Source organism: Phyllostomus hastatus, unplaced genomic scaffold (genome assembly GCF_019186645.2).
Source record: "Phyllostomus hastatus isolate PE091 unplaced genomic scaffold, TTU_PhHast_1.1 phas_scaffold_182, whole genome shotgun sequence".
Classification (NCBI taxonomy): Eukaryota; Metazoa; Chordata; class Mammalia; order Chiroptera; family Phyllostomidae; genus Phyllostomus; species Phyllostomus hastatus.
Window position 1 is genome coordinate 17,177,113 of NW_025334013.1, and position 15,120 is coordinate 17,192,232.

The 15,120-nt window shown below is 53.1% G+C and overlaps 1 protein-coding gene across 2 annotated transcripts in view; it reads right to left on the minus strand.

Moving 5' to 3' along the window:
* Positions 1 to 8,319: 8,319 nt before the first annotated feature.
* The window catches only part of WASF2 (WASP family member 2), a 67,691-nt gene continuing 60,890 nt past the window's right edge, over positions 8,320 to 15,120 (minus strand). For both annotated transcript variants that reach the window (XM_045858961.1, XM_045858962.1), the window contains exons 8-9: positions 13,236 to 13,750; positions 8,320 to 12,279 (exon numbers count right to left, since the gene is read on the minus strand). In XM_045858961.1, the coding sequence (XP_045714917.1) occupies positions 12,122 to 12,279; positions 13,236 to 13,750 (673 nt within the window). In that variant the 3' untranslated portion in view covers positions 8,320 to 12,121. The remainder of the gene's footprint in view (positions 12,280 to 13,235; positions 13,751 to 15,120) is intronic.

Genomic DNA, 15,120 nt, shown 5'->3' on the forward strand with positions numbered 1-15,120 from the left:
CTACCGTGCCATTCAAGTCCCTGGGCTTCTCCCTCCCTTGACCTTGACCATGTCACTTTTTAGTTTCTGAGCTAGAGTCAGAATGTTAGCCACTCAGTTGCCTAGATAGGAGAAAGATAAAAGATTTATCTATATATATGTGCACATAGAGAGAAAGTATCTATTTATTATTTATTTATTTGTGAATTTATTTATGGGTATAAGGGGAAAAAAGAGAACAACACCTTGAAATCCAGGCCATACCAGGGTACCCCCAGTCCCCACACCCCCATTTCTGACCTCAGTTCCTAGAGGGGGGAAAGGGAGAAAGAGAAACCACGTATTTTGTTAATTTTGCTTATTTTTTATTGAGAGATCATAGAAACCAGAGCCTTCTCCCCAGACCTGCCCCTCTGGGGTTTGTGAGGGGAACACACCAGCCTCTGGTTTTTTATTTTTTTAAGAAGCCATCTCACCTGAGCAACCGAGAATTCCTCTGCGCTAGGGGCCTGCTGCCCTCTGGTGGCGGTTTGGGGGAAACCAACCTGGCCAAGCAGCCAGGACCAAACGTGGCAACCCCAACTCCACTCCAGCCTGGCATCCAGCGCCACAGCCATTGCCTGGGAGCCAGGCCTCACCCCGAGGTGCCCTAGAGGAGGCAGGATGTGAGCCAACACCTGACCCCTCTGCCAATCTGGGTACAGCCCCCAGTGCATTCCCTATTCCTGTATCTGACCCAACCCTCAATAAAAAATGATTTTGTAATGTTTCTTTCTGTGTGTGTGGAGGGAGTGGAATGGGGTCTCACATGGGAAAGAATGGAATGGGGGGACTAATCCACACTGGTACCTGTTGGGGGACATGGGAAGCTGGAGATCCAGAGTGGAGTGTGGCTGGCAGGTGACGCAAGTGACACTCCCATCCCAGGATGGCAATCTGATGGGCCCCACTGCTCAGATGAGGGCACTGCCAGATAAGCACCCTCATCTGCCCCTGGGGGACAGGAGCCAGGATGCTGGACCCTTCTTGAGGTCGCCCACATTAGCTTTAGTTTGGGGCTTTGGCATGAAGTACGCGCTCAAAGCATGTCAACTTCCAGAACAACAGCCCCTTCTAATCGTGGGTACGTACCGTGTGCTAGGCCCTGTGCCAAGTTACAGCATGTGTTACCCTATTTATGCCTCGCCAGCCTCCCAGGGCACCGGCAGTATCTTCTCCGTTTTACAGGTAAGAAAATGGAGGCTGAGGGAGTATTGGTGACTAGCCCAAGGGAACATGTTTCCAGGACCTGGGCTCTGGCCACTGGCCAATGGCCTCTCATCTCCTTTCCTCCCAAGCCTGGGACCTAGGATATTCTGGACTCTGCTTTGTGTTGGGGTCCTTTCTCAGAGTCAGCGCCCACATTTGGGAGGTGGTTGGACAGGGTCTAATTCTGAAGCTGAAATAGCTTATTTTTTATGCAAAGTGGAGTGACAGTAAGTATGTACATTTGAAGACATAAGTGTGCAGTACCCTGAGTTAGGAGTTTTGGGATCAGAAATGATGCGTTCGAAGGATAGAAAAGAAAGAAAAGAGCCCTGGCTGGTGTAGCTCCATGGATTGAGTGCGGGCCTGCGGACCAAAGGGTTGCTGGTTTGATCCTCAGCCAGGGCACATGCCTGGGTTGGGGGGTGCCCAAGAGGCATCCACACATTGATGTTTCTCTCCCTGTCCTCCTTCCTTTCCTCTCTCTCTAAAAATAAATAAATAAAATATTTAAAAAGAGCCCTGGACAGGGGCTGCGAACCAAAGAGTCACCAGTTCAATTCCCAGTCAGGGCACGTGCCTGGGTTGCAAGCCAGGTCCCCAGTGGGGGCCACATGAGAGGCAACCACACATTGATGTTTCCCTCTCTTTCTCCCTCCTTTCCCCTCTCTCTAAAAATAAATAAGTAAAATCTAAAAAAAAAAAATCTATTTAAAAAGAAAAGAAAAGAAACAATGTGTTCACCAGGCGAGGGCAAGAGCAGGTTTGGGGTGTGGCTGAAGAGGAAGAGTTGGTGGAGAGGCGGCGAGCAGGCCTGGCCCAGCTACACAGGGCTCCAGTCTGGGCACAAAGGGGGGAGGCCCCACCAGGGCAGAATCAGCCGTATCTTCTTTCCCCGCCTTCCTGGAAGGTCCCTAGGAAAAGACCCCCACTCATCAAGCTTTGGGGCAAACATTTCACATAATATCACAGGACCCATTGGGTGGTACTGTTGCTCTCCCCATTTTAAGAAGAGTAAGTTGAGGCTCTGAGAGTCATGGGTGTTCGTTCATATACTGCCATCCTTGTGGACAGCTTAAATTCTAGCTGGGGAAGAGAGTAATAAAGAGCTAAATTTAAAAATATGGTACTAGCCCTGGCTGGTGTAGCTCAGTGGATTGAGCACAGGCTGCGAACCAAAGTGTCGCAGGTTTGATTCCCAGTCAGGGCACATACCTGGGTTGCAGGCCACGACCCCCAGCAACAGCACATTGATGTTTCTGTCTATCTCCCTCCCTTCCCTCTCTAAAAATAAATAAAATCTTTTAAAAAATATATGGTACTATCAGAGAGTGATAAGTCCTCTGAGAAAACTGAAGTAGGGAAGGGACATGGGGAATATGTGTCCTCTTTAAAGTATATTCTTTTTTTTTTTAAGATTTTTTTTTATTTATTTTTAGAGAGGGAAGGGAGGGAGAAAGAGAGAGACAGAGAGAAACATCAATGTGCGGTTGCTGGGGGTCATGGCCTGCAACGCAGATATGTACCCTGACTGGGAATCGAACCTGCGACACTCTGGTTCGCAGCCCACGCTCAATCCATTGAGCTACGCCAGCCAGGGCAGAATATGTGTCCTCTTTAAACGAGGGTGCCCAGAAAGGCCTTACTGAAGCTGACATTCGATTTACCTAAAGTTACACAGCTCATAAGAAGTTGAGCTGGGATTTGAACCCAGGTCCATTTTACTCCAGATCTGTTCCTTTCCTGGGTGAGGGAGTGGGTTTCAGGAGCAGCTCAGAAACAGCACATAAGGAAAAAACAGTGCAGGGAGCCCTGGGCTGGGGGTCTGCAGGATACCCCCAGGCCTTTGAGAAGAGTGGTGGAGGGAAGGGCCTCCTTACTGCCTCCCCATGCTCCCCAGGAGATCCCGCCAAGACCAGAAGGAGAGGGACCAGTGGCCAGCCTACCCTGGGTGGGCTCTGCCCTTGGCTTCAGCATTCCAGCTTCTGGCTCGAGGGCTCAGCAGCCTTAAGGCTGGCCAGCCTCCTATCTTGGGGTGGGGCTGTGGCGGGCCCCAAGCTGTGAATCCCCTGCTGTCTGTCTGGGTATAGTTGTGTAGATACGAGGTATTTCTGGGGGCCTGCATCTGGAGTCTCTGCTCGGGATCCCCGGCCCACCCTGAGGGGTGTCCGAGTCTACCTGGGGGTTGAAGCTTGTGTGCCCACGTGATGGCTCCTCCCTCCTCCCAGGTTCTTCAGCTACATCTCCGGATCTCCCTGTATACCACCAGGAAGCCTCCCTGGCTACGCTCTCTTGCAGCTGTGAAGATGTGGTTTCTACAACAACACACCATGCTCCACTTCCCTTGAGTAGCCATTTATGGAAGAGTCTTGCCTTCTTTGTGAGAATGGGGGCCCCTGAGGTAAGGCCGTGCATCCTCCCTCCAACCTAGGGTCCCTGAGGGAAGGGCCATGTCCGCACCCTTAAACTGAAGGCTTCTGTCTCTTTCAGCCTTAGACTTACCTGGTGCCCAGCCTGGGGCTGCTCAGGACAGCATGCTCTTGTGTGTGCACGTGTGCATTTTGGGGATGAGTAGCTAAGACCTCCAGCCTCTGCCTCTGCCAGGGAGCCTGCATGCGCAGCTGGGCTGGGGCAAAGGCTGGGGCCCAGAGCCCTGCCTTCTTTCTGGAGTAGGCCCTGGGGTGGAGGTGGGGACCGCATCTCCTCCCCTTCTTCCCAGGTCCTGTGTGGGGAAGGGGGGCAGCCCCTGAGTGCTGAGCCCCTGCTGGGGCCATGACCGCCTCTCCCTGCATTAAGTGAGGAGACAGCAGCTATTAATATAAGATGAGTTCACGGGCTCACAGCTTCCACAGGCTGGAAAACAGGCTCTCGGGGCCGGGGGCTGCGGCAAGTCTTGTCTGTCAGATTCTCTCCTGGAGCCTGCAGCCCTCCAGCCCCACATCCCCCTGCTCCCTACATGCTGAGACCTGTACGTACACAGGCACACACACGGGCACGTACAGACACACACAGGCAACACACAGAGGCATACATGTGGGGGTCCAGGCCCCTGACTGTTCAGAGAACACACACATGCATACTCACCCAAATGTGCATGTATAACCATATGTATCTGCACACTGGTACAACATTTGTGCACACCGATATATCACTGCACATATGATTGCTCGCAGGAACACACACTTGCCCTTGTACATGTGTGTACATGCACAGACTTAGACTTGTATACATGTGTGCATGTGTGTTCGGACATGCTCACATACCCAGACCCATTTGCACACCATTGAACACCCAACATATATACAGATACGAAACTACACCTGTATATACAGATGGCATCCATAGTCATGTACACACACTTGCATACGGGGCATTTAATGACTTGAAGGCCTGTACATAACCTTTTGCACACAGCATACACAGTTGCACAGGCTTCCCACTGCTGGCAACACTCAGCAATCATGAATTCACAGGCGGATCCTTGATTTCTAGCACCACCGAGCTGGTTCAGCCTCCCCTCCCTGCCTCTCCCCTCCCCCAGCCTCATGACAGGCAGCTCCAGCTCCTGCCAACCCCAATGCCTGCCTTCTGGCTTCCCGTCCCCCGGGGGTCCCCAGATCCCTGATTAACCCCTTTGCTAATTGGCCACCAGCCCCTTGACTTTGCTGCAGGCCTTCTCAGGAGCTGGGAGCGAGAGGCTGCAAATTGGCCAAGCAGGATGGATCTGGGGAATAGAGTGTAGGGGCAGGGTGGGGGTGCTGTAAGCCCAGTGCATGGCTGCAGCCAGGCAGGGCACCCCCTACAACAGAGCTGGGGGAAACACTGACATATTTTCTTGGGAGGTCACGTGTATACAGTCCCAAGAAGCCATCCCTTCATGCGCATCTAAACATACACCAGTCGTGTGCATGGACATGCCCCACCCAGTTCTTCACACAAATGAACGTGAACATTTGCACATGCCCCAGTACACTCATGAACACACCCAGTAGGCATGCATGCAAAATCTTACATGTACATAAATGCACCTGGGCAGATATGCCGAGACCATTCTTACATGTGTATCCACACTTCACCTAAACGCACAAATGCAGTCACATGTACAGCTTGCCAAGATATCCTTACATGTAACACATGCCTATGAATGTGCTCCTTAGTTGCAGGCAGGCACCATACACCCACATGTGTGAGTGCACACCGTGGAGTCCAGGCACACATGTGCACCCCACTCATGTGTATAAACACTTGGGCGAACAAGCTACCAGGTGACCACAGCTATGGGAAACCCCTGTAGCCCACCTCTGGCTTTGCAGAGGGAAAGTTTAAGGTTGGTGCAGTCTACTTGAAGGGGTGGCAGAGTGGCGCCCACCCAGTTTCCAAGTTGCCTTCCCTACCTCCATGTTAACGCCTAAGCCTGGGACTTCCTCTGAGTTCCCCTCAGCCTTCTCAGCTTCTAGACAGAAGGGCAGAGCTTCTGGCTTTAGCCTCTACAGTTCCTATTTCCTTGGCTCTGGGCCCGAGCCCACAGTGGGTTCTACTCTCACACAGGCAGGCTGCTCATTGGAAAGGTTTCTATTTCCATGCCTGATGCCAACTTGCTGTGTGACTTTGGGTAAGTTGTTGTGCCTCTCTGTGCCTCATTTCCTCAACTGTAAAATAGCAATAAAAGCTTTGTATTGGTAATCCTCCAAAGGACTGGTCTGAGGAGTCCATGGGGTTGTTTATGGGTGCCTTACTCAGGCACACGCACCTGGGGGGAGGCATCGGTCCCCAAGATGGTGAGGTGCCAGAGTGGATGGGGCTGCCTACATCATCACGATCAACTCCTCGTTGAACAGGCGAGGAAGCTGAGGCCTAGAGAGGGAGTGGTAAGGTGGGAGCTTCAAGACCTGACCTCTGACCTCAGCCAGTCTGCTCCTCTTTCTAACATAATGTGCCCACAGTTTCAGAGGTACAGTAACGACGATTCCATCATGAGATTTCTTTGGGTGTGAAAGGTTTTTGTTTTTTTTCTGGTCCTCCAGCTTCAGAGCCCCCTCTACACACCCTGTCCCCTGGGGCAGAGGGGCAGTCCATGGTGAGCACCTGAAAGTGCTCTTAGCCTCCCGATCTAGGAGGGAACTAGCTGACAGCCACCCTCAGAACTAAAGGAGAGAGCCAGGTTGCCCTGGCCACCGGGCGGCCAGGAGGGGGCAGTGAGGAACTGGCAGTGTGAAGGGCGGGGTGGCTCCCCAGCACTTTGCCTGCAATTATGTGTATTCCTGTAACTATGTGCGGATCTGTGTCCTTGTCGGCACAAGAGCAGGGCTCTGCGTGCCGTGTGCAAGTGTCCCTGGGCCTGGGTTCTCAAGTGTGCCCACTGATGTGCTTGTTTGCATACACATGTGCATGAATGCGTGCATCTGAACAGGTGTGTGTGCTGTACTAAGCAGGGTGTGTCTGTGGGAAGCCCCAGGCGATACCTAGGGAAAGATTCGGGTACTTTCAACTCCGAAGGTCTACAATGGCTAGGCCCTCAGTCCAGATAGATTGCTTGATTTTAAATCGAAAGCTAAATGAACCATTACTTGTAAAACTGGGCACCAGGAAGTGGGTAGACAAGGAGGGATAACTTTTACCATGCCCCTTGCAACACCAAGGACCATGATTCCGGATGGAGAGCTTCTGAAAGCTGGTGAAGTTGCATGGTGAACAGAGCACTAGTTCTGGCTGGAGACCCACGTCCGACTGTGGCTCTGGTCCTGGCCAGGTACGTGATCTTTGGAGGCAAGGTCATTTGACTTCTTTGAACCTGTTTTTCTCAAGTGTAAAATGGGGGGCCCTTGCCTCAAAAGGCTGAAATAAAGTGGGTGCAGTTTGGGACAGGTAGTAAGTACTCAGGAAACGCTCATTCTTCTCAGGATTAGCCCAAGAGGGGAAGCGACTTGCATCGATAGGGTCACAGCTCCAAGTGGAGAAGCCAGAATTCAAGCGCAGGCCTCCTGCTTCCCAGAGCACATTCCTTCCCTCCAGCTCCCCAGCAAGGGCGGCTCCAGACACCACCATTTTGTCCTCTCCCAGGCGGGCGTCTGGCTGCCTGTCAGTCACCAGCCTTGGGAAGCCAAGTGCTGACTAAACACAGGCCTGAGCAGGAGGGTGGAGCGAGGGGCTCCACAGGGGCGAGCTGGCTCCCTCGCCCCCTCCCCTGCACCCCCACCTCCAGCGATGAGCTCAGAGCGGCTGGCACAGCAGTTGCTGACAACTCAAAACTTCTGCTCCCTCTCCTGGGACGCCAGTGGGTGACTCGCTGAACAGACCTGACCAGCAGTCACCAACCCCACTCCCGCCCCTCTCCCGGACCACCTCACTGCTTCTGCTTGGGCCTGGAACTGGGCGTCTCTTTGTAAATTACCCCCAGGGACAGTTACCCGCAGCAGCTGTGCTCAGAACCACAACCGTTGCTTCCTGGGTAGGTCATTTTTTGGGGTCAGAATGTAAACCCAGCCCCCTCACCTGGGAGAGGGGCTTGGGGCAGCCTAAACCTTTTCTTGGATTCCATTGTAAATTGCTCTATTTAAGGGAAGTTGTTTGGGTCTGAGGCAGACAAGATGCTGGCCAGATGCTGGGAGGCAGCATCAGCATTCCACCTGACCCAAGGAGTTCCCAGCACACTCCTCTCAGCTGAGGGGAGTCTGGGGATCTGCGCCTCTAGGTCCCTCAGTTTGGGCTTCCTCCTAAATCAGAATGGTTTCTGGCCTTCATCCCCACCTTCCGAATAGGGTGTACCATCCACACCCAGAGGCCTTCTGAGCCCACCCACACTGGACCTCCCTCTAGAGCTCTGGCCACCACCTGTGACTCTCAACGGGCCCCCTTCTCATCACTTCTCCCATTAAAAAACACACACACCACAGCCCTGGCTGGCATAGCTCAGTGGACTCCGCACGGGCTGTGAACCAAAGTATCGCAGGTTCGATTCCCAGTCAGGGCACATGCCTGGGTTGCAGGCCACGGCCCCCAGCAACCGCACATTGATGTTTCTCTCTTTTTCTCTCTCCCTTCCCTCTCTAAAAATAAATAAATAAAATCTTAAAAAACACACACACACACCAGAGGTGGCTGAGTGGCTACAAAGATTTTATCAAATTATTTAAAATATTGGCTTGTATACAGTTACATGGAATCTTCGGGTCACTGGGGAGCTAATGTGGTAGGCACATGAGCCTGGCTCGGAAGCGAGACCAGGCTGGGAGCCACAGGGCTTTAAAAAACTGGACATGCTTCTGAGGACCTGAGTAGTAGGGCAAAGGGAAAGGGCCGCTTTGGGGTTTGGCTGAAGCCCACTGCTCAGATCTCTACTTGAAGCTCCTTCTCCGTCCTTGGGGAAAAGGGACCCATTTTCAGCCTGTGTCCCCACTACATGTGTGCTCGCTCCCGAACACCTCGATGTGGCAAACACACCCAAGAATCCACGGGAATAGGTCCTTACAAATATGCTTATATCAGAGAAAAGAAGGCACTTTGGGAGCATTATGGCTCACTCTCCTACACGTACATCATTCTATACAGTAAGTGAAAACTGGTTAGTTTCTCAAGTGAGTTAACTGAGTAAAGTTAATAACATTGTTCCCTAGCACTCACTGAAGCAAGGTGTGTCTCTGGGCAACACCTGGTCCCCAGGTCAGCAGGACCCCAGTAGAGCTCAAAGCCTGATGCCCCTAGGAAGGCTGACTCGTCTCCTGAGCACAAGCCCCTGGCCTTGGGGCACTGTCCCATCCCCAGGCCTTCGAGTCAGGTGAGGGGTTTGCAGTGGGAGGCATGCTGAGAGCAGAGCCAGGACACGATGGGAATGCTTAAGCAGGGTCACCAAAGCCACAGAGACCTCAATCTGTCCAAGCTGGCGCTGCAGAGCCAGAGGATCGGCGCCACGGGAAGAGATTTCACATTAGCCCTGACAACACCGCCTCAGCTCTGCGGTGACATTGGCCAGGGTCGTTTCTGAGGGCGCTCAAGCTTCCGGAGGCAAGCTGGAGCTTGGGGTGGCTGCTCTGAGCTTCCAAGGGATCAAGGGCCTGCCCCCTCCCAGAGGCTGCTCCTTTGGAATGTACTCGTCTCATAACTGGGGCAAAGCCACCAGTCACTCCTAACACAGCCTGTCCGTTGGAAGCTGGGCCCCGGGGCCACAGGAATGGGGGCGGGTCCCCTGGGCTGAGCAGACCAGGAAAGGAGGTGGCTCGTTGGCTTCAGTGCTTGAGTCCTCACGGGCCCAGTATAAATAATCACTAAACTTTGCATTCTACAATTACAAGAGTCCAAAGACACATGATTACCTGCATAGAGTCCTTTATCATCTTAAAGGACTCCAGGTTTAAAGAAGCATTTGGTGGGGGGGGTGGGGGGTGGGATTTGCACATATGTGTAAGTAGAGCCCAGAGGGCCTCTCAGCTGACTGGGCCCCAGCCCACCCCCCAGCTGAGGAGGCTTCCCAAGGCCGGCTGCTACAAAGCTCCAGGCTTGGCTGCATAGATTTTAATGAGAGCGTCAGGCAGAGCTGTGCTGTTGCTCTCCGGGACTTGCAGATCATTACCAAACCAGCTGTAGGATGAGAACACAGCACATCGAAACCCTAGGAGGTCACTGAGCTAATGATCTAATCCTACCTTCTGCAAGCAGTGCCCCCCCCCACCCCGCCCCCAGACCTTTCCATCCTGGACTGTCCATTCCAGAAGCCAGGCTAACACCACCCCCTTCAAGGTCAGAATGGCACTGGCTCCCCCTTTTTCCGGAAAGGAGGGGGGTGGGGGTGATTTAGTCAAAGCCATTAGGCCCAAACCCTGGCCTGGCCAGGCCCCAGGACTCCTATTTGGGAGAACCACTGCCCTCTGCCTGTCTCTCCAACCCCTCCTGGGCTGCAGCCAGGGGCACCTTCAACGGCCATTTTAGGGTTCTGAAAAATGTGCCTTCAGCTTCCGAAGTGCAAGGTGGGAAGAGAGGGAGGGGCACACACAGCCCAGCATGCTCAGCACCAGAGCCAGGTGCTGGCCCCGTGCCAGGGACACCTGACCTGGGGAGAGGGAGGAGGGCACACTCCAGAGCAGTCCCAACAGGAGGGCACGCTGGCCCTACAAGCTCAGTCTCGGCCCTAGTTCAAGGGAAAAAGGCAGAGGGGGAGCATTCAGCCAGGGCACAGCGGCAGTACCCATGATTACACACTCTCCTCGAGCCGGAGGGGTTTATGAAGGCTTTGGCAATTACTACAACCATTTGCTGTGCCGGGTAGAGGCAGATCCTGTTTCTCTTTGTTTCAGGGCTCTGAAAGCAGGAGAAGCCAGGAGAAGCCGGTTTCAGCAGAAGAGAAGGCACAATAGTTAGGGCAGAAGAGAAGAAGCCTCACTGCCGGCCAAAGCTGACCAGTTTTTTCTGAATAATAGCACCTGTGTATTAGCTCTGGGAAAAAAGGGGAGGGAGGGAGGGAGGGAACATCCCCGTGTGTAGTGAGGAGGGGAGCTGGAAACAAGACCCAGAGCCCCTCTGCTTTTCAGCCCTCCTCACGGCTGCCAGGCCCCCCAGGCAGCTACCTGCGGTGGCTGCCAGCTCGAGAGACTGAGGTTTCTACAGTTGGCAGAACCTACGCTTAAATTGGGGAAATAAAAGGGGGAGGAGTTGCAGAGGAATTGAAAACAGCACCTGTCAAAGCTGCCCACCCCCTTCCTTCTCTCACTACCTCTAGTTCCCCAGAGGGGCAGCTCCCAAGGCCATGTGGGTGGCTAGTGGTCGCAAAGAGGAAGCAAAGATTTCTGAGGCTACACAGAAGGGTCTGAGCAGCACTGACGAGCCTGGCACAGGCCCTGGGCCCTCCTGCTGGGACCCTCACCTACGGTGAGGTCTGGAGCAGCACAGAGTCAAGGCTGCTCTGCCCAGGCTCCAGCAGGTGTCCACTATTTGGTCCCAGAAAGCACAGGTGACTTGGAATCAGAAACCCTGGGCTCTAGCCCTGTCACGATCCAACTGTGTGACCTTGAGCAAGTCAGTTCCCATCTCTAGACGTTAGCATCATTAAAAAGGCAGGACCGAGTAGTCCCCCCATCTTCCCCGTCCTGCAGTCCCAAGTCTTAAGCTCGGCTCCTGACATCCAGCAGAGGCCCAGATCCCTGTGTGTCAGGGCCAGTTTGGTCATACGTATTAAGAGGTCATAACTGGGCTACAGTGTCCAGAGGCATCTGAGGGTGAGAAAAGGGCATGTAAAGGACACCCAAACACCATACTCAGGAGAGGCAGCCTGGGAGGGAGGCAGCCACCTCAGTCTTCAGAAAGGCGTCATTTCTGGGCAGAGGGGCTGAGACTTTCTTTAGGGGCACGATGGCTCCTGGAATAAAGGGGATCCAGATACACAAACAGCCTAGCAAAAGGCAGCCTCACCCTGCTGACCGGGGCAGAAGGGTGCGGCAGTCTGGCTGTTGGGGCATGCAGCCCGCGCTGACCTCTCAGTGCACGGGAAAGGGGCCAGCTGTGTCCATGCAGGCTTTAGGGTCAGAAGGTAGCTGGCATTATTCGAAGTGGCTGAGGGCAAGGATTTTGGGAGGAGACCACAGTTGAAAATGGCTCCTAGGGAAAGGCACCAACTCCACTTCAAACCTACTCAAAAGGATCAGCTTTGGGGTTTTCCCTTCTCTCCAATATGCAACAGTCACTTGAAGGGAAGAGGGAACACCTCAGGCGCCCCGTGGGGCCTGACCATGGGAGGTGGGAGATACATGCTGATTTGGAGGAAGCGCTTGGATATATCTTTGGTAGCTTCAGGGACGGCTTTGGCCTCTTGATATTCTCTTTTTTCCTCCCCTTTCCCCCCAGGGGACTGCTGGGGCAGGCATCGAGGAAGGCAGGTAGGAAGAAAAGAGGTGGGAGCAGGCAGAACGACTTAATCCGACCAGTCGTCCTCATCAAACTCGGAGGAGTCGTCTTCTGAGTCACTGTACTCAACAGCAATACGACGGGACAAGATGGTGGCCACGTCATTGCCCACAACATCCCGCTTCTCTTGCTCCTGCTGTTCCTCAACCTTGCGCAGCTGAAATCCTAGTGGGAGAGAGAGAAGGGTTACGAAGAAGGTGAGTCAGTCTCAGAACCCATGCAGGGCTGAGGGAGGGAGAATGGCCGCTGGCTGGTAGAACATGGGAAGGGACAGCAAAAGAGAAGGATCCTCAGGAAAGGAGGAAGCAGGAAAAAACAAAAACGAAGGTTTATGAAATGGTGGCCCTGGTGCATACCATTTCAGGTACGACTGAAAGACAGCCTGTCGTCCTTCCCCGTTTCCAGCACTCGGGCTGGTGAGGGTGGCAGCCCTCACGAGGCTCTGAGTGGGGACTGGCCACCACAGCCCCCTGAGCAGGCACACGGCCTGCCCGACTCGCTGACGCCCACAGAGCCCCGGGCTGTCCCCTTCAGACAGTGCTCGTTCCCTGAGGCTCGCAAACAGGAAGCCACTCTAGCCCCTGGCGCCTGACCTGGACTCTGACAGAAAGAAAAAAATGCTCCATGAGGGTGAGACGATGATGAGAGGAGGAAGGAGGGGAGAAAAGGAGACGGAGGAGGGACAGGGTTGGGGAAAAAATAGGGAGAAGGGAATGGGTGGGAAAGAGGGAAAGCGAGCAGAAAGGAAGAATATGAAAGGCAAAAAGTGAACAAGGACTGAGTTCAGCTGAAGAAGTACCTGTTATGACAGTGATTCTTGTTTTTCTCTGGGGCACAAAATGGACACAAACAGGCACAAAGCACAATTTTCAAGGAGTTCAATGATCCCAGGTTAAGAATTCTTTACTTTAAACCAGGATGGAAAAAATCTAAATCCCCATATTTTTAGGGTAAAGTCTTTCTTCAGGCTGAAAAGGCCTGAGGCCTAAGGTCCCCACCTCTCTCCCTCCAATGAAAGCTATTCCCTGGGAAGGGAACAGAACCCCTCGCCCACCCTCCAACCGGTCATTCAGCTGCAGAAAGACAATGCTTCACGGTCCCGGACCACCACTGGGATTTACCTTGACGGATGGCTGAAAGCAAGTCGCTGCGGGCATCACTCACAGGAGGCAAGGAGGACTTGGACTTGGGTGTATCAGAAAGTGGTGGTGGTGGTGCAGCAGGCTGGCCATCTGGATCATAGTAAAGGTGAGGAGGTGGCCCAGGAGGAGGGGGCGGAGGGGGAGGAGGAGGAGCCCCTCCTGTTGGTTGGGATGAGGGAAGTGGTGAGAGGGTTGGGTAGTCAGCTGCCGGTGGCGGGGGAGGAGGTGGAGGGGCAGCAAAATCAGGGTGAGGTGGGAAAGAGGGTGGTGAAGGTGGTGGTGGGGTCACTGGGGATACAAATTCTCCAAGTGGCGGTGGGGGTGGGACATTTATCATTGGAGGTGGAGGTGGAGGGGCAGAGGGTGGAGCAAAGCCAGGCTTGGGGCCTGGTGGAGTGCCCAGAGGAGGAGCTGGTGGTGGATGGCTTGGGCTGACCAAACTGGATCTTTTGGGTCCAGCTAAGCCAGAACCCCTTTGGTTGTCTGCTGGGTAGCTAAAAAGAAAAGATGCACCATTACTTTCAGGATGCAAATATCCACCTGTAGGCAAGTTAGTTAATCTACAAGCCTAAATTCACTGTGATTGACTATATCATTTCATTTTCGATCGAATGGAAAGAATAACCTGGAAATGGTCAGAACAGACTAACAATGAAATGGGCAGCCCTGTAAGGTAATGAGCTTCTCATCAGCAGAGGAGTCTAAGCAGAAATTGAGAAAAACTACCTGAAGCAGTAGAGAGGGGCTGGTCAAGATCATCACCTAGGTTTCAGCTCTCTAAGAAAAGGTCTTCTCCTTAACCCTTCCTCTAAAAGGAACAGTTAGGCTTTTAAATTAAAAAAGAAATTATTTATTTTTAGAGAGAGGGAAAGGGAGGGAGAAAGAGGGAGAAAAGCATCAACGTGTGAGAGACACATTAATCACTTGCCTCTCGCAAGGTCCCAACCAGGGACCCTGCCTGCAACCCAGGCATGTGCCCTGACCAGGAACTGACCCGGTGACCCTTTGGTCTGGTCCAACCCACTGAGCCACACCAGTCAGGGCAGGAATAGTCGGTTTAATCCAGGAGCCAGGAATATGAAGACATGCAAGGAAGAGCCACCACCCACCCACCTTCTGTTCCTCAGGCTATTAACATTCACTAGATCGTACAAGGGCAGGAAACCCAAGCCAAGCTGACCAAACCTGAGCGGGGTACAGATTTAGGCAAGGTATTTTCAGAGTTCATGTGTAAAAACCTGGGAAAGAATGGAGGGTCTGAGGTCAGCAGAGACAGGAAATGGATGTGCCACCAGACTTGAGCTGGGCTGAGAGGATTAAGGTGCACCTCTGTGGGGTCAGGCATGCTCAGCTACAAGGTCTCAGGCCACATGTGAGGCCGAGGGCTTCTTTTTCCAAATTTGTATCTGCCCTGCACTAACAGCTGCTCCTTAGAAAAGCATCCATCTTGGAATTTTCCACAGACCTTCGAGCCTTAGCTGCATCTGACACAAAAACCGGCAGGAAGTGATTTGGGAGGCAGAAGGAGATTTGGGATTCGTGGTTTCAAGAGCCAAGAAAAATGGGGGTAGGAGGGATGTGTGGAGCACTGCTTTGGGTTTCCAGCTGAGGGGTCCCCAACATATCCAGCCTCTGACAGAACAGTGTCCAAGGACAACAGGGTACCTGGCACCAGAAAGTTAAAAGTGACTGTGAGGAAACTGAAATGCGAACACACCTAACGGCCCTTGCCGGCCAGCACTTGCTAACTCTTTTCCCTGTGTACCCCTGCCAGGGACACTGACAAATATCAAAATAAACAGGTTCTCAATTCATCTCTCCTTTCTCTTTGTTTCATTCTCTCTGGAGAGTCTATCCAACAGGG